General features: G+C 41.5%; 1 protein-coding gene across 4 annotated transcripts in view; it reads left to right on the forward strand.

Annotated features, from left to right (window-relative positions):
* foxp2 (forkhead box P2) overlaps positions 1-18,214 on the forward strand; it is a 97,641-nt gene that overhangs the window by 39,938 nt on the left and 39,489 nt on the right. For 3 of the 4 annotated variants that reach the window (XM_016265833.1, XM_016265847.1, XM_016265840.1), the window contains one exon: positions 14,274-14,363. The exons of the other annotated variant lie outside the window; for it this stretch is intronic. In XM_016265833.1, coding sequence (XP_016121319.1) covers positions 14,274-14,363 — 90 coding nt within the window. The remainder of the gene's footprint in view (positions 1-14,273; positions 14,364-18,214) is intronic. 4 annotated transcript variants of the gene reach the window in all.

The following is an 18,214-nucleotide window of genomic DNA, read 5'->3' on the forward strand; positions in this document are numbered from 1 at the left end:
TATAAATTTCCCTGCTAACAGCGATTGTAACAAGAAGCGGTGTGTAAGTCACTGGCCCGGTGTAAAAATGACAGCAATTAACCCGACATTTTAGCTTGAGGAGAATTTAAGATGAGACGCCTGACAGCCAGTGTCAGCCATATTTTCCCCATCTTCTTCAGGTGTAAGAGCAAATGAAATTGGAGGTAGTATCGCAGTTGAGGGAGCCACTTGGGGAGGAGGCTTCCATGGAAAACAAATTATTTAAATAGGACTTATTTTTCACTTATTTCATTTTCCACAATGATTTTCCGCAAATCCAAGAAAAACACCTGGAAAATATCCATAAACTAAAGCATAACAGAGAAAAACCACAGTGCTAATTGATATTCAATGAGTCTGACTCCATCATCACCCCACAAACACATTAACACACATGCATGCATTCAGAAGAGGTGGGAGGGAGCGTCTCTAGGGGTCCATTGACTGTCATTCAGGAGGGCAAAGTAACAAAGTAACGTGGAGATGCCACACAAACAGCCAGTCTCGCTTCCGTCTCCCCCACCGTCCACCGGGAGCTGCGAGTGCAACATCTTCAGGCAGGGTGATGACGGCTTTCGCCGCTCATCAGCCAAATAAAAACCCCTCTGATGCAAATAGCGCTTTGCCCTTGAGCATAATTTAAAGCAGTAATCACCCCTGGAGTCTCTTCCGTGCAGATAGCGAAAGCGAGGTGACTGTCTCATTTACACTCCAGCACAAAGAAGCTCATTAGCTTTATCACACCGGCCCAAGACTCCTCCACTAGTGTGTAAATAACACACACACACAAACGGTTTCACCAGAGCCCTATTTCATAAAGCTCTCACAAAGATTGGTGCTAGAAACAAAATAAAACATGTTTTGATGACTTGCCGTTGTATTTTACGGTTACCATTTCACTATCAGCTGACATCGCTTTGACATATAGAGGCGTGCTGCTTCTCGCGATGACACTGCAAGATATAAGCCTCTCCGTGATGGATGTGCATGCTCCGTTCCTCCCCAGACAACAGCAGGCATTATTCTATTATCACCAAAGAGAGCTCAGATCCTGGAGTGGTCATTTGTGTTTAGGCCACATAACATGTGGCTGTATGGAATTTACAGTGTGCCTGCAGTAGTAACTCCATTTCCCATCGGCCTCTCCAGAGACCAAGCGAAATGTCAAGCCGTGGCTTTGAAAGAGAGATCGAGTGAGGGACAGGACGGCTCTAATCTACTTGTGTAGTTGCTGGTGAAACACAGTGCTCTTAATGCAGATGTAATCTCTGTGTTAAATCGCCATGCAGATTTAACCAGAGAGGCAGCAGAGATGATCACTGTGTCTCAGTTGGCTTCCTACTGCTGTGCATGCAGACCAGAGCCACAGCTAAGTCACACTCAGGCAGAGAGAGAGAGAGAGAGAGAGAGGGGAGGGGGGGGGGGGGGGGGGGGTAGAGAGAGAAAGGAACCGAGTGAAATCTGCTGGAAACAAACACTCATGACCGTCGCTCATGCTTGGGGGCACTATTAGCGTCATGGGGAGGAAACACAGGTCAAAGACGTGCAGGTGAAACACACACACCTTCAGCCTTAGTGTTATAAATTAAATGAGCCACGTTTGCACATTTAGGCAACAAGGGAGACTTTTTTTTGTAACAGAAATATTTATATATAGCAGAGGTGCCCTTTTATCTTTCCAGTGCTTATGTAGTCCATCTTTTATTTTATTTTTCAAGTTGTTTTATACATTAATAATACCTTTTTACAGTTTTATAATTTTTTATTTTACTTTACAAATATTTCATACTTTGTATGCATATTAATCTATACTCTTATAAATACCCATTTGTTTTTAATGTATACTTTTTGTATTTTTTGTTTTATTTAATTTGATAACACTTTATTGACTGAATGGTGGAGAAGGGTTGGGACGAGTGGGATATTGGGAAATGTTGTGACATTTCCCTGATTCGGACTCGCCTTGAGCCCAACTGAGCACCACAGCTCAATGTGTTAGCGTAGGAGCTAACCATTAGGCCACGACTCTGACCAGCCGCTTGTGTTTAGCAATTACGTGTAACCTCAGTGTGTAAATAAACTCCAGCAGTCGGCCAGTCAAGATCAATGACAACTTCACATCTCATTTACTGCTGTTTTGATGTTTCCTAACAGCCCTGCCTGCGGAAATTAATGGCACTGAAATCTATAACGGCCCTCAGGGCAGAAGCCTCCACTGGAGACAAAAGCGACATACTTTACACCATCAAATCACTGTTTTAAGACTGTGGAGCAGGTGATTATGGGTAGTGTAGTTCTTTTTCCAAACCTTGCACAATGAACCAAACGCTGTATATCTCGAAGCAGGTGATTCGGAGCAAAGCCCTCGAGAGCAACGAGTTTTTTAGAGTCGTCTTGAACTCAAACGCAATAAAAACATGGTGAGGAGACTGGAGCATCCTGAACCTCATCCTCCCAGTATCTCTGACAGCCTATGACACCACAAACCATTTAACAGAGCTTAAAAAGCTCACATATGCAGATGCCCGGCGTCTTAAGCTGACAACCAAGAGGCAGGATTTTCTAGAAGGCAGCTTTGGAGCCTTGTGAATTTAACAAGCATGTCTAGTATTACAGTTTTTCTCCAGTTTATCCATGAATAGTAACAAATCAGCCTGTGAAACGCCTGCCTGGGGATGTTTGTATGTGAAGGTTTTCCGGAACAAATATTAAAGTGATGTAAATCTGGTTAAGGAGTTTAGGGCTACGATTGGCAAAGCCGCCCCCCCCCCCCGCTCCTCCCTCTTTCCCTCTTTCTGTTTACTATGCACAAGGTAGTCAGATGTTGCCACTCTTCCACTTGAATATTTGAATTCCATAATGCTGGAAAAGAGTGAGCGAGAGAGAGATCATATGAGTGGTGTCTGGCCTGGCTCATAGCTCACTGCCCCCAGACACTGAATACATATGTAAGAGACCCTCTCAGCTTGCGGCTCTTCAGGGCTTTTCAACAAATGATGTAAATAAGCCTGGCCTCAGCTCGCAAATACACAAGAGGCTTTTCAAATGCACGCACATGTCACTTAGCCCGGGCTTGCAGGCTTTCTCGGTGGGTGTTATTTCTGGGTGCTCGTCCGGGTACATTTATCTTTAAAGTGTAGGATCGATGCTATATCCCCTCTCCATCACTGTCATTTCAGCCCGAATATCTCCATCACTAGCCAGAGAACCACCGAAAGTGTTAGCATGCTCGAAGAATGAGAACTAGCAGCGTGAACACTGTGATAAGGAAATGCTGTCGTTGTATGCAAAACATGAATTAAGGTTGTGTGTGAGGCTTCATGCTTGATTTGACGCTAAGCTGATATTGCTTTCACGCTTAAATCTTCCAATGCTACTCCATTTCAATTGAAATGTGATTGTTATTGCTAGAGGTATTTACCAGTTATTTGATGCATGAATTTGCCCGCTAGGTATTTCCGCAGTTGTGTGGCAACATCAGGTGCTTGTCTCGGTTTGGCTTAGCAGAATCTGTTAAGAAGTTACTACTAAAGCAATTAGCTGTGATTTTTTTTACCATGATTAAGAAGTTTTGGGGAGCTTTTATAAAACACTGACTACAGCAATATGATCCGATACTGTAAAACAATATTAAAAGCCAAGTTTTATAGTTAATTAGCTTAACTGCTTGATTTTGTTTGTGTATTTTGTCTGTGTGGCTTTATGTGGCTCATCCAGTCTTAATTTTATAGCCAGAACTATCTCTCTTTATTATACGGGTTATACTTCATCAATGTGTACACAAGTTGTGGGTTACAGTGCCAGGCATGCATGTTATTACATGTGACCTCTGTCATTTCTTTTGATGTAGATTGTAGTCACTTCTTTTTAACACCCGACGTAATTGTCTAGTTATGGTCAGACGTGTTATGAAGGGAGTGATGATGCTTTAGGGATGTTCATCAAAGCATAGAAAAGGAAAATCATGAGTGAGAAAAGGAGGGGGATTTCTCTCATGGTCAAACTAAGTGAACGACATTGTGATGAATTTTCTTGTTAGGAGAAATTACATCCACTAAGTTGAGCTACCTCAGCATGAAATTGAAAAAGAAGCAATTCTTGGCCATTTCCATTCTTGATTCAATGAAAGATGTAGATTAGCTGTTGGGAGGGGGAGGGAACTACAAAAGTATGACTTTGTTCACGCTAGAATTGCAAAATAAACCTCGTAAAAAGCCATATAGGCCTGTCAAAGGGTTTGTTTACGGGAGCGAGTGTAGTCAGGCAGTTAGCTGATTATAGCAGATACATGGCATGTGAATACACAGAGCTGACGTGTTTGAGTGAACACATATGTTTATCTGCGCATTGAATGCATCTTAATCGCCGCACGTCTAGGAGTATGTGTAACAATCCATAGCTCTTTGTAATCAGCATGAAACCCTTAGAACATATCTGTCTCTCTCACTGAAACGTTGACTGATAGGCAGCGTATGTCAGGAGGGAAGATAACTCTACCCAAGCTCAGCTCACTCAAAAGGTCAGGCACGCACTGTAATTGGAATATTCACAAGACAAACGGCATGCTGGCATACGTAGCCGGGAGGGCCCGGGGCCCCAGCGCTCCGTCAGCAGGGAGGATTGACAGAGATGCATTGGCCCACCACCAGCTAGATGTAACGCTATTAACTCCGCTGATCTGCAGCGCAGCCCGACACTCATTGAGATGGGCTGGGAAGATCCATCACCCGGGCTGAATGGACTACCGGCCCTCCACAAACTAATGACAGTTGAACACTCAGGTAAATGGACTGAAAACAATAGTTTGTCTTCACCTGGAGTGGATCATGCTCTTGTAACCCGATTCCATTTTGTGGTGATCATTTTTCCTGCGCTATTGAAAAGCGATAATGTCGGAGCACCATTTTTGAGCTTCCTTCAGGACATATTTTCCAGCTGGAGGCGAAACCGCATATTGTTCCACAACATGCCGTTTGTGGTTAGTTGCATGGTGATCAGGGGTTTGTGCATTACATTGAAGGTCACAAAGGGGCCAGTTGACCTTGTGTAACAGTGTAAGAGCTCACTGTGGACCACACATACACCCTCAGACATATACTATTGACTTTTAGAGTGCTGGCAGGAGGGTGATCAGGCAATATATACAATTTCCTAATGAGGATATTTCTCATACCCCTAGGAAAGATACTACATACCCTAAATATACACCTAAAAGAAAATGAATTAGCATTTTTAGAACTTTCCTACCTGGAATACATATGTGTATGTTTCTGCACGAGACCCGTACAGTTTGTTTTTCACCGTAGTCTTGTCTATTGCTATTGACACCCTGCACAAACACTTTTTTTTGTCAGTGGGACTGAGAGGCGAAAGAGAGGCGTCTCTTTCCCCTTCTGCAGAGAGTCTATACTTTGCCTCTAGCTGTGTACTCTGCTGTCTGAGCCTCTTAAAAAGTTCTTGTCAACAAATGCTATGCACAAATGGCAAACAAGTCCATTCGCTCGGCCTGACAAAAGCTCTGTGCTATTCTTTTCCTCCTTTTTTCCTCTGGCCTCACTCTAAATGAAGTGTGGATTGTGCTCTCTCTCACCTCTGAATGCGACATTTATAAAGAGGTATTCCTCCGAACGTGTGACGCTCAGTGGCGTGGAACTGCGAAAAAGAGATGGATCATAATCACTTGAAAAAGAAGCCAGGTGCAATCGAGCACATGCTAGGAAGTAGGGACTCATTCACCGACTCACTCTTCCTTTATTTCCTTCGCTGACCTGCACTTGCTGGCACGTGTTGATGGTAAAAGTGAAAAGCAGTCTGCTTTCTTGCTCATGCCTCTGTAAGGAAGGCAGATAAAAGGCCCAGTAGAGTCACCTTATCTAAACCCAGATGATATACAGCAGTTGAAAGCAAGGGCTTTACCAAAGCCTGCCATTGAGAAGCAGGGAGAGATCGAATTTCATAAGTAAAGAAACCAGACAGAGATGTGCAGAAACAATGTCTGAGCTCCCAGAGAGATACAGAGAGGCACTTGGTTTCAGAACTGATATGTGATGCCTCTTTATGATGTTTAAGCATCTTTAAAATTAACCTAAAGAGATTAGATGATACCAAAGTTTACATTTTTCTAAATAAAATGAGTTGTTCCTGTGCAAATTGTACTTTTTTTTCACAATTGTCGTCCACCAGTAAAAATTGTTATAATCCAAAAGAAATAGCATTGTTCAATAATAAGCAAATGTATGTATCTTAAATTTTTTGCTTTTCAACTTTTTTACTATTTTGCTTTTTAACTATAAATTGCATTTTTAGATGTGTGAAATATATTTAAATAATACTTATTAAATATTTATATATTTTTAGAATTTTAATATTTTTAATAGCATTAAATAATATATAAAAAAAATACTTTTAAAATTTATAAATTGAAATTTATAAATTAATCAGTAATATTTGTTGAGGCAAGTGAAATGTTGGCAGTGCGATTTGAAATCTCAACTGGCCCAACTAAGCAAGCAGAGAATTCTTATCGTTGAATAGCACACCTTTCCTTGACAAGCTTAATGAATTTAAGTATCATTCATGTTTGTAGCATGAACTGCTATACACCAAAGTTTAAAACTAGGGATTGTTCAGGTCACTTTAAGCAATAGTAATTGTGATGCTCATCTTAGCAAAAGCAACTAATCAGAGTAGAAATTGTTAATTTTCCTCCCACTCTTTTCAGTACGTTTCTGAAGTTCTATGAGATACAGATGTTGATTTCAGTACGGGGCCCCTGCCATCTAATTCCCTCCACAGGTTGCTGGCAATACTGTAAACTGTGGTCCAGTGCAAAAGTGCGGCGCAGATTTGCGAGAACCATCCATAACGGTGTCTGCAGGAGGTGGGAAGCGTATGAATGTTTGTGGTTGCAGTGAACGGTGGAAGCCGACTCTGTTTGGCCTGTTATTGCTGGCACTGTTTCCCCAATGAGGGCCACACACACACACACAGGCAAACACACACATCACTGTTGTCTGTGCGTACACACTCACCCTGATGGGCCAGACAGACTCATGTTTTGTCTCCTCGCACTTGAAAAAATAAGTGTGAGGTTACACAATGAAGCAGATCTCTGTTTTCTCTTTTTCCCTCACGTAAATGCCCAGCTTTCTGGGGTAGAAATGAGCGAATTCATCTCGAATTCACCAGGGAGGGCTGAGCTATGCCTCTGTGTTTACAGTGGCAGAAAGTTAATATAAATTTTCATCAGAAGGGGAAGTTTACACATATGATTCTATTTGTCCTTCATTATTAGCACCTGAGACTGGGCTGGGGACGCATAATTGTCTACAGACACAGGCCAAATAGATGCAAGGGGAAGGCAAATAAGCACACCCCAAAATAATTTTATGGTTGTGTGTTACAATCCCTCTCCATGGAATCCTTAATCTAGAAAATCAATAAACAAGAAGCGAGCGAGGGAGACGGAGATGTGTGGCGCAGAGCAAGGAAAGACGGGAGCTGCGTACGAGAGATTGAGAGGAAAAGGCTGGAGAAGGAATGAAAGGAGAAAAAGAGAGAGCGCAGCTCACAGAGGCCCATTGTTCTGCCGGTTAGCTCGTGCTTGGCCCTGCAGCTGAGGAGCGTCTCCATGGACCGGCCTGTGAGCTGCACACACCGCTGATTTATTGAGTCATACATAAAAACACTCATTATTCCCACATCCTTTTCTCTTGTCTGAGAAGTATGGCGTTTGGAGTGTAGGAAAAACACTCTGTGTCTGTATCCACAATAACTGAGATCTCTTTCTCTCTCACTCGCTCTCCTCTCCTCATTTTTTTATTTGTGTCGGCTGCTGGAATGGATGCTGTGAGCACACGTCTCATCCTTACTGGACATGTTGTGTCTTGGGCTGTTTTCCCACTTGAGTTCTTTTTAAAGAACTAAACTCAGACCTCACAAGTCAAACTATTTTATTTGTTACATATGCCCATGGTGGATAGACAGGGTTTTCCTTTAGCTAAAACCAGAAAATGAAGAAAGTTAAAGACTAAAACAAGCAATAGAACAAAGGGTGATGTATTTTATTTATAAGTAAATCCCCAAAAAATCCAAATGAAAGTGGCAAGTTACTAATAAGTCTAGCTTTAAAAGTGGATTCAGATTGTGTTGTTTTTTAAATAATAAATGGTTTCTTTCTTTCTTTCTTTCGTCCTAATAATTTAAGAGTTTTTGTTATATTTTACCTGGTATAATTATTATAATTATTAATTTTCATTATCAAAAATACATTAAATAATAGTATTAATATAATTTTAAGTGTTCTAATATTGAATGGAGCTTATTACTTGAAAATTTAACAACTTAATCACCTGCTTCTTGTCATGACGAGCCATCTGAGAAGGTCTAATTTTGATGTTATTCAGAACATTTACATAAAAACAAAATTCACTTCAAATGTAACATTTCCAGGTTGCTAGTTTGAACTTTGTTTGTCTCTATAGAGCCAAATACAGCCTCAGTCTTTGGAGCTCAACAAGGCCGCCCAGCCTCCCCGATAAGCCTTGGTTCACTGTTGACTGGAGCACTAACACAGATCACAGCTATGGATGACCTTTGATAAAAGGCGGTCTTTTCCGCCCTTGTGTCAGTCAGCCTCCTCACAACAGAGGTTGGGACATTGTCCACAGACTGACCTACTGCCGTTGTGTGTCCAAACGGACCTTTAACGTGTTCAGCTGTCATTCATACTGACGTGCATCTTGCACCCAACGTAGGGCCGCTGCAGGGCTGTTATGTCCTCAGCGCACGTCTTGTTTATGAAATCCATGCCTGGAGCGACGCTTTCTATTCATGAGTGGCCTGGCCCCTCATCAGACCCCTATGTCCTAAACACACTTACATAACAGATATGGTGTCAATATTTTGCTGTCGAGAGTGGGGCCCTATCTTTGCACAGGCCGCGCAGACCACCGGCCAATCAGCTCTGTTTGTTTGTTCAGCTTAAACTGTTTGTCCTTTGTTTTTCGTGGCAGCCGACTCCTGTCGGCTTGATAAGGGTTGTGCTCTCTCACTCTCTCGCTCTATCTCTGTCTTGTTGTGCGTGTTTTCCATAAGCCGAGAGTTGATGTGCCCTCTGCAACTGCAAGCCCGGAGATCTTCTGAAGCACAAAACTTCCAACAAAACACGTGTAGCATTTTAATCTAGAGTTGTTCGGATATGTCTCCACAAAAAAAACCATTATGATTGAATTAAAGACATTTGCAAAAACACTCTGCCCTTGTTGTGGACCAACATTCTCGACAATCCAGATTAATCCACTGTGTTTCCATTTTCAAACAAACCTGCTTCCCTTAGCTAACATTTGTTTGTCTCGTTGCGGAGGCCGACTCCGCAACGAGACGAAAAGCTCAGTTCAAGTGCTGATCCTGGGGAACGAGGATGCATTTGTAATGATGTGCCAAGCTGCAACTGGCTGCTAATGCTTTTCATGCTTGTTTTAGCACTGGGAACGTTGCGATGTATTCCTCATTACCCCTGTGTTGTGTAAATACAGACTGCGTGGTGAAAGGGGTGAGAGAGTTGACATATGTTTCTTTCGCCTTTCTTTTTCTCTCTATTAACGTAGCCAAGGAACGCCTGTGTAAATATGCGTGTTTCTTCCCTCCGTTTCGTATAATAGTGACCGGTATCGCCTTTCCCCCTCGACCTCGCTATCTGAAACCAATTACAGTAGATCCATTTGGGCAGAATCGTATTTTCATAAGGATTGTGAAGCCCTTGCAATCATGTGTTTGTGTGCGTGTCTTCCGTGTGCGTTTCATTGTACTGAATGTGCAAGTTTGTTTCTTTCTGTTCTTTTTTCTCCCCCTCCCAGTCCTTAGAGATAGATATCAACATCAAATATGTTCCTGAGTGCCTTGTTATTTACGCTCCAGCCCGGGTTCTCCTTGAGCTCCTAGCTCTGAGGAATGTGATGCATTGTGCTGTTTATACAATGTGTGCATTAATGGATGGCAGCCTGCGTTTCTTCTGCACAGCAACAAAACTTATAGGACGAAGAAAAGCAAAGCAAAGCAAGCAGCTTCCAGCCGTCCAGCAAAACTTCAGTGGTTGCTTTGCTTTTGTTGAATCTGGAAAGCACCTAATATGCCTTTGTGTTGCATTCTGGGTATTTTCGCACAAGGGCGAATATCAGCTTTATAATGCGGTGTTGTCACTAATAAGGAATGTTTTTGCAGCATTACAGGACAAGGACAGACGAACAGTTCTGCTGGAAACATTAAAGGAATAGTTCAGCCAAAAAAGTGAAAGTTCAGTCATCATTCATTCACCCTCCCTCCGTTATTCCAATCCTTTAGGACTTTCTTTCATTCATTGAACACAAAAGGAGAATTTTTCGGGTCACTCTTCCATATAATGAACATGAGGACTGAGGCCTCTGAATGGCAAAAAAAATATCATTATAGTAGCCCATATGGCTTGTGCGCTTTATTCTTCTTTAATCAGTCAGATGCAAAATTATGCCATCTTATAGACTGTTTACCATTGTGTTTGGATAATTGAATTCAAGAACCAGGTCAGTCCAATTCAAATGAATGGTATAGACTGGTTTTGTGAACAGATTCAATGAATCTGATTCATTTGTTTATGAATTGGCTGTCTTTTCAGTCTGTTCTTTACACAAGAATATAGAGTCGTTTGGACTACTTTTATGCATTTATTCATCAACCATTTAATCAGATTTATTGAACCTGTTCACAAAATTTGTCTAAATGATTCATTGAAATCAGATTTGTCTGATTCTCTAACTTTTATTGTCACTTTTGCAGCTTACCAGTTTCCATTCACCTTTGTTATATTGAAAAAGTGGCCCAGAATAGTCTTCAAAATTTTGTGTTTCAATGAAAACGGAATGTCACATGGGTTTGGAATGAGGGTGAGCGAGTAAATAATCACACGATTTAAATTTTTGGGAGAACTATCCCTATAATATGCAAAGTAGAGTTGATTACATTCCCCCACCTTCCCAGTGTTCACGTTCATATTGGAAAAGCCATTAAGCTGCTCCGTCCATGTGCTGTGGGAAGTGCCACTCTCCTGACCTCTACCGTGTATTGAATGACTTCTTTGACTTTGTCCTTTTATTCATCAGAGGACAGCGATTCTGTATCGATCGGGGCTCGGATAAACATTTCCTTCTGTTAATTGTTGTGCTAAAGCCATTAGCCGACCCTAAAGTCACACAGTCACAATCACCGCTTGGATAGGCGTGAAATCTCCTGCAATTTACAATCTCATCCACACGGTCCTGCCTATAATGACTTGGTGAGGGTACTTATAAGTCACTCATGCATCCTAAAGTACCACGAGGACCATAACTAATCGATAAATGCGTCTTTTAGAACAGAAAAATAAAGCAGGGTGATTTGCGGTAACTTTCTCCGCCAACTTAGTACGTTACTTGATTAGTTTGCAAAACATAAAACCTTGGGGGGTTTTTTCAAAAGCTTATCCGGTTAGACAAGTATGCCCCATTCAAAGTACAAGACTCTGATTGTTGTCTGTTTGGTTCATTCAAAGACAGGACAGGGAACTGATTTGAAGTAGTCCAGCTCTCCTCCACATCCTGGTGTCCCCTGAAGTATCAGACAAGGGCTGTGTGTGTGTGTGTGCATCAGAGGAGACCGATCGATGCTGTTAGGACCCAGCGCCACTGTGTTGTGTTTGTTTACCAGGAGCTCGGAGAGCCTGGCTCCTCACCGCACAGCCAGACAGACAGTGGCAGCTCCTCGCCCTGTCTCTTCATAATTGATCAGGGGGATGACTGCCTTCCCAGTGGGTTAAGACGTGGCAACTTTTCCCCCATCTCTCTCTCTCCCTCTCTTCCTTTCTCCCTCACCTCTCTCTCTCTCTCCTTCTCTCCCTCTGTTTGCTCAGCATCTCAATGTACTAGTTCAAACATTGTTCTCACCAGCTGGCAGAGTAGTGCCATATGCACATCCTGTCAAGGCAGCTGTTGTCATGGATACTGGCAAGCACCAGGAAATAAAACAAGGCCTTGATTCTGCTGGAAGAAGTGTCACTCTTTATCTGAAGGAGGGTTTTTTTTTTCTTCTTCGCACCCCTCGACCTTCTCTCTCCTCTTTCCTGACAGATGAAACACCTGTGAAGTTATTGTGTTGTTTATATTGCTTTATTTATTTTGTTGCTTTCTCCTTGTGTCGAGGAGCTGAGGCCGTGTTCACAGAGTCGTTGTTCACTTCTGTCTACGGTCGACATACAACTCTAGGAAATCTGGAAAGAGTTGTTTTCCTTTGAAGGCGTGTATCAGTATTCCTGTAGGTACATGAGGAACACTGTAAGGTACATCATTTCAACCTGACTGGCATCAAGCTTGCGCACACATTCTGTAAGGTTTTTTTTATTTATTTATTTTTCAAAAAGGCGGGGCATAGAGGAGAAACAATAATGTACAGTATGTGGAAAATAATGTTGTTTTTTTACTTTAAACCGCATAAACACATTTCATTACACAAAATACACAAAATAATGTTCTTTTTAGCAGCATCAAATGACCCCTTTAAGAAAAAAAGATTATTACATTTTTTTTTTACATTTTCTGAAGAAAAAGGAACTGATGGTTGCTTATGCAAAAGTTGGTAGGATATTGAGAGCGATTACTAGAGTATTTTTAGGTGGTTGCTAAGTTGTTCTGGGTGGTTATTAGGTGGTTACTTACTGGTCCAAATCTAAAGAGCCCAGAAATGGTGAATGGTTGCTAGGGCATTTCTAGGTGGTTGCTAAGGTGTTCAGAATGATTGTTAGTGTGTTGTTACAGGGACATAGTTGCTAAGGAAATTTTAAGTGGTTGCTAAGGTGTTGCTATGTGATTGTTAGTCCATTTCTATGGGGATGTTGGTGGTTGGTGAGACATTTCTAAGTGGTTACTAAGGTGCTATGAGTGATTGTTAGTGTGTTGCTAGAGGGGTTAGAGTGGTTGCTAGGGCATCTCTAGATGGTTGCTAAGGTGTTCAGGGTAATTGTTAGATTGTTGCCATGGTGGGTGGTGGTTAGGGCATTTCTAGGTTGTTGCTAAGGTGTTCAGAGTGATTGTTAGTGTGTTGCTATGGTGAGTTGGGTGGTTGCTAAGGCATTTATGATTGGTCACTAAGATGTTCTGAGTGTTTTTATGTTGCTGTGGCGATGTGGGTGGTTGCTAAGACACAAAATATTGTTTACATTTTATGAAGAAAAATGAGTGATCAGTCACTGCTATGTTGCTAGGGTGTAGTTGGTGGTTGCTATGGTGATGTGGATGGTTGCTAAGGCATTTGTAAGTGTTTTGAGTGATTGTTTTTTCTAGGTTCATTTTTCTAGGTTTCTTTGTTCATTTCTAGGTGGTTGCCAGGTGGTAGCTTACTGGTCCAAGTTAAAGAGCCCAGAGGATTCACTCATACAATGTAAATCTATATGATTTTTTTTCACCTGTGTTTTCACCAGCATGCCATAAATCATTAGTTTGATCCCCTATAAACAAAAGTAATAGGTATCATTCATGTCTGTAGCACAAACAGGATGAGTTACATTCTAAAGTTTAGGGTTAAAGATTTGAACAAACCCCTTAACACTAAGTATGAGCAATAGGGACGCTTCCCTTAGCAACCAAATTTTCTTGTATTGTTATATGACATTAGAGAAGTAGTTATCTGGAGTGATTTGGCAGAGAAGGGCTGGCGTCACCCCTGTGCTCAGGGGGCCCGGCTAATACTCAGCTCCTTGTTAATTCACTCCTGAGGTAATCTGATGTTGATTTTGTCAACTTTAATTACAGCTTCTAGGAACACTTCATGTCGCCTGCCTCTACTTCAAATTGATATTATGAATATGCAAATGGACCGGTAATTTGCAGAGAAGTGGGTATTTCAGCTGAGCACACACTAGACAGGTCAATACTACTGACACTGTGTGTGTGTGTGTGTGTGTGTGTGTGTGTATGTGTGTGTGTTTTTTCCCTCATGCTCTTCAGAGGTGCTAGACAAACTGTATTTATCTTTCATCACGGCTTCGTGGATTATCATGAAAAATGTATATCTGAGAGACGCTTCATGGCTCATCAACAACAATGAATAGTGTAGTGGATGGAATGTGCCGGGTTGATGTCACCTTTCACAGTGTTTGATATTTGAGTGTGCCGGAGTTGAAGGGGAGGAAGAAAAAAAGAAAAAAAAACTAATTTTGCATCTCTTTTTCTCTTTTCTTTTCTTTGCAGGCCCTACAAGCAGCAAGGCAATTACTCCTACATCAACCAGGCAGTGGCCTGAAATCTCCAAAGAACAACGACAAACAGCGCCTGTTGCAGGTGAGCAGTTCCTCGCTAATCTCTTAAGTCCATCCATAATACATGGGGCTCTGGAAAAGATTTCCTCTGTTCCAGCTACTCTGTTTGATTTGGCAATGTAATTCTGGAGCTGTCAGTAAAATTTCAGCCTGTCAGGCCTGCCCTTCTCCAAAAGAAACCAAACAAAATGCCTCACACCTGAAACCTTTCTGTTGTCTACAGCTACATTACCTCACCTCCTCTGTTGGGCAGCCTTGAAATCTCTGCTGTGAAAAGATATTGACATATTAAAGGAGTATTCGGGGTTCAGTACAAACTCAATTGACAGCATTTGTTTCATAATTTTGATTAAAACACAAAATAATATTGACTCGTTCCTTGTTGTCTTGTTGCCTGGTTGCAGTGAGGCACTTACTATGGAAGTGAATGGGATTAATGTTTTGATGTGTACCTTATAATTTTTTTTTTGTTAAAACATGTATTATTTGTGCAATAAAGCTGTTTAAATAATCATTTTTAAAGTAATTTTAGGGATTTAGGAGTTACGTTATCATTGAATACAGAAGCTGTTCATAATCCATTTTCTCATGCTAAAATAATGTTAACTCACATTGTTAACGTTTTGTGGTGAAACAATGAGTTTAAACATTTTTGGATTGGACATTCTGCAAAGTCCTTTTTTTGTGGTAATTAACACTATTAACGAAGAATTTTTAAAGAAAAACATTTTTGGAAACTTTCCATTGGATTATTTACAGTACAATCCCGCAGAAGCCAAATAGCAACTCTTCCTGGCTTCTTGTAGCATTGCGTATTCTAACTAGCTGTCATTTGTACCCCTCCAAGATAATTTGCCATTATTGATTCCAGCTGCGCCACATCGCTATTGTCAGTGATTTAGTAAAGGTCACAGCAGCATCGTGCACGTCGCATCCCCTATTACCAGACCTGTTTACTTACCCACTGAGTGCCGATGTGTTATTTCTCTCACATCTCCACAATACAAAAGCGCCGCCTCAAATTATGTAAACGCTTGACATCTGCCAGGCTCTGTATTTTTAGGTTTAAATTAAGTGTGAGAGAGAGCGTGCCCTCCTCCCTGCTAATAAGTGCTATCAGCTAGCAGTGGTTTACTTCATTAGTACCCCGTGCATTTAATTAAAGGAAGGAAAATTGGCGCTAACCCTCGTCGTTAATATTTTAACAATGGCGACACCTTCTCCAAGAGTCACACCCTTGTGTATCTAATTATGCGGAAGTTAAAGATTCGGTGCCTTTCGCTTTTAATATATTCAGGCCGGTTTGGGCAAATATGGCTTTGGATATTTGGGAAATCAAAGTTTTTTCCTTTTGTTTTATTATTTTTCGCCTTCTGTGTGAAGATATTAGTTGTAAAGCAAAGCCTAGGTGGATGCACTTTCGTGTATCTATTGTAGTTTCGCAGCTGTCTGTATACTCAGGGAATGGATTCCCGGCACACAGCATGACTGCAAATTGCCGTGCGATACTTCCTGAGGAAACCGAGTGATATTGGATGAGGAAGGTCTGTGATAACTGGTTGCTCATGGCCGAGCCCCTGACTCTAATAACACCAGAGGATGGTAAATATTGAATATTTACATTTGCTTATGCCATCCTTGCCTCATGTTAGCCATATGAATCAATATGAATCAGGGCTTGTTGAGTGCTGTCTTCAGGCTGTAGTTAATCAATGCTGTTGATCCTTTTCTGTATTAACTTATTCGGTGCTGTTTTAAATGTCGAAATGTCTAGTAATCCTTTATTTCCCCAAAACAATGTTTAAAGGAGTATTCCATGTTCAGCTACCCAACAGCCTGTTGATAACCACAAAAATTATTTTGACCCTTTTCTTAAAAAAAAGAGCTCTAAAGTTTTTACAGTTGTTTTAGGATTTATGGAGGTACATTGTCATAGCAACAGTTGTAAAATTGGATATACTTTTACACAGGTTAGAAAGCAGTTTTTCACACTAAAATCATGTTAACACACATCTTGTTCATGTCTTGTGGCCATACTATTGAAACTGTGTGTATTTTAACTTTTACACATTGGTTCCATTCACCTCTAATGGAATATTTCTGTAAATATCTTTTCTCTTTGATCGCTACACTTTTAAACGCTTACTAAAACTCTATTACAAAAATGTGCATGTACTTAGATGTGCCAAGTAACAAGCATTTTGAAAAATGACTTATTTACATAAAAAAAGTAAATGCCTGCTTGTTCCCTGACACTGATGAATCCGCCCCTTTCCCTGTCCAGGAAAGGCAGGGAAAGTGATCCATAGATCATGGCGTATAAATTATTTACTGCACGTGCATCTAAGTGCTTGAGCTCTCGGTTTTAATTACTTGTATTAGTGTCTAAAGCCTGTCGGCTGACTAATTCTATCCAGCGCTTCATCTCGCGCTTTTGACGCGCTCAGAAGCCGCTTTTCCACATTTGCGTAATGTGACAGGTCTATTATTACCCCGTAAGCCCAGAGGAGAAGTCAATAAACACCTATTTCTTCCCCGTAAATCCTTGTGCCTTCTCCATGCTGCTTACAAGGATTTCCCAAGGCACACAACAGTCCTCTCGCGTCGTAGCGCCTCTCCCTCTGAGTGGCAATATCTCCTGTGCGTTTTATTCACTGACATTTAAAACACAAATAAAAGGCGAGAGGACGAAAGGGAAGGGGGATTACAGAAAGCTTGCGCGAATGGCAATTGTGTCTCCTGTCCTCCCAATCAGCCCAGCTGCCATTCTCCAACTATAAGCTACATGCCGGTTTGTTTGTTTGGCTCTGTGTGCCGCCCAGGCGTCTCGTCCTGATGGCAAGATGGGCATTTAACAGTGTGAAAACACATGTTAGCGATACTCAATACTGACGAAACAGCGGTTAGAAGCTAACAGGAGGATGCTGAACAAACAGAGACATGTGGGTGTGTTACAACGGGCTGTTGTGGTGATATAATACAGCTGTCTAGGTGTCAGGAAGGTGTTTAAAGAGGTAGAGTTGACCTCTGACCTTTTGGCGGTGTGGACTCGGAGAGCGATATCTTCAGCATTAACAAGATGAAACAACCAAACAAAGCAATTTTAGTTCACTAGCATGCAACTACGGTACACTCTACAGCGGTTGCGTCGGCAACAGAAACATACAGCCAATACTTTGACCTTTTCTTGTTCATTTTAAACCCAACACGCTTTGCTAATGGAACTTTTTCACAACCACACATCATTCCAGAGGCTTCCTCGTTCCTGCGTTTGGGAAGGACAGCTGAGCGGCTCGTTGCTCATGCGCATTCCAAGACGACAGAGAAGTAGCAGATAGCTCAACCCAATCACTTCCTGAGCAGTGAGCCATCCTCCGAGTGTCGCCGATTTAAAGGTCAGCGACGCACAGCTCATCTGAGCGTCAGACTCCTGCGCCATGTTCCTTAAAATTCATCTACTCATACCGCCAACTGGAACCGTGCACAAAACCGGCAGAATTTATAAAAGGAGACTCGTGCCCTCATATCATCATTGATTATTAACAGCATTCACACAACTGTAGGGTGGTGCACCATTCAGACGAGAATTTGGAATGCCTTTTAAATTCCATTTCAGTTGATTGGAAATTGATTTGAATTGAGGTCGCAAAAAGAATGCAGAATTACAATTTGAATTTGAATGTAAGAAAGTAGAATTCAAATAAATTTACATTCAAAGAAGTTAATAAAACTAACTTAACAAGTGTGATGTGGGGAGCAATGGATGGCAGGTAAGATGTGGATCTAAGAGCAAGACTTCACATAAAAACAAGGCAGGAAAGAGAATGTACATCCAACAACTAACCAAATATAGGAAACACAAGGGATATTTAT

This window comes from Sinocyclocheilus grahami, unplaced genomic scaffold (assembly GCF_001515645.1).
Source record: "Sinocyclocheilus grahami isolate Dianchi unplaced genomic scaffold, SAMN03320097.WGS_v1.1 scaffold33.1, whole genome shotgun sequence".
Lineage (NCBI taxonomy): Eukaryota > Metazoa > Chordata > Actinopteri > Cypriniformes > Cyprinidae > Sinocyclocheilus > Sinocyclocheilus grahami.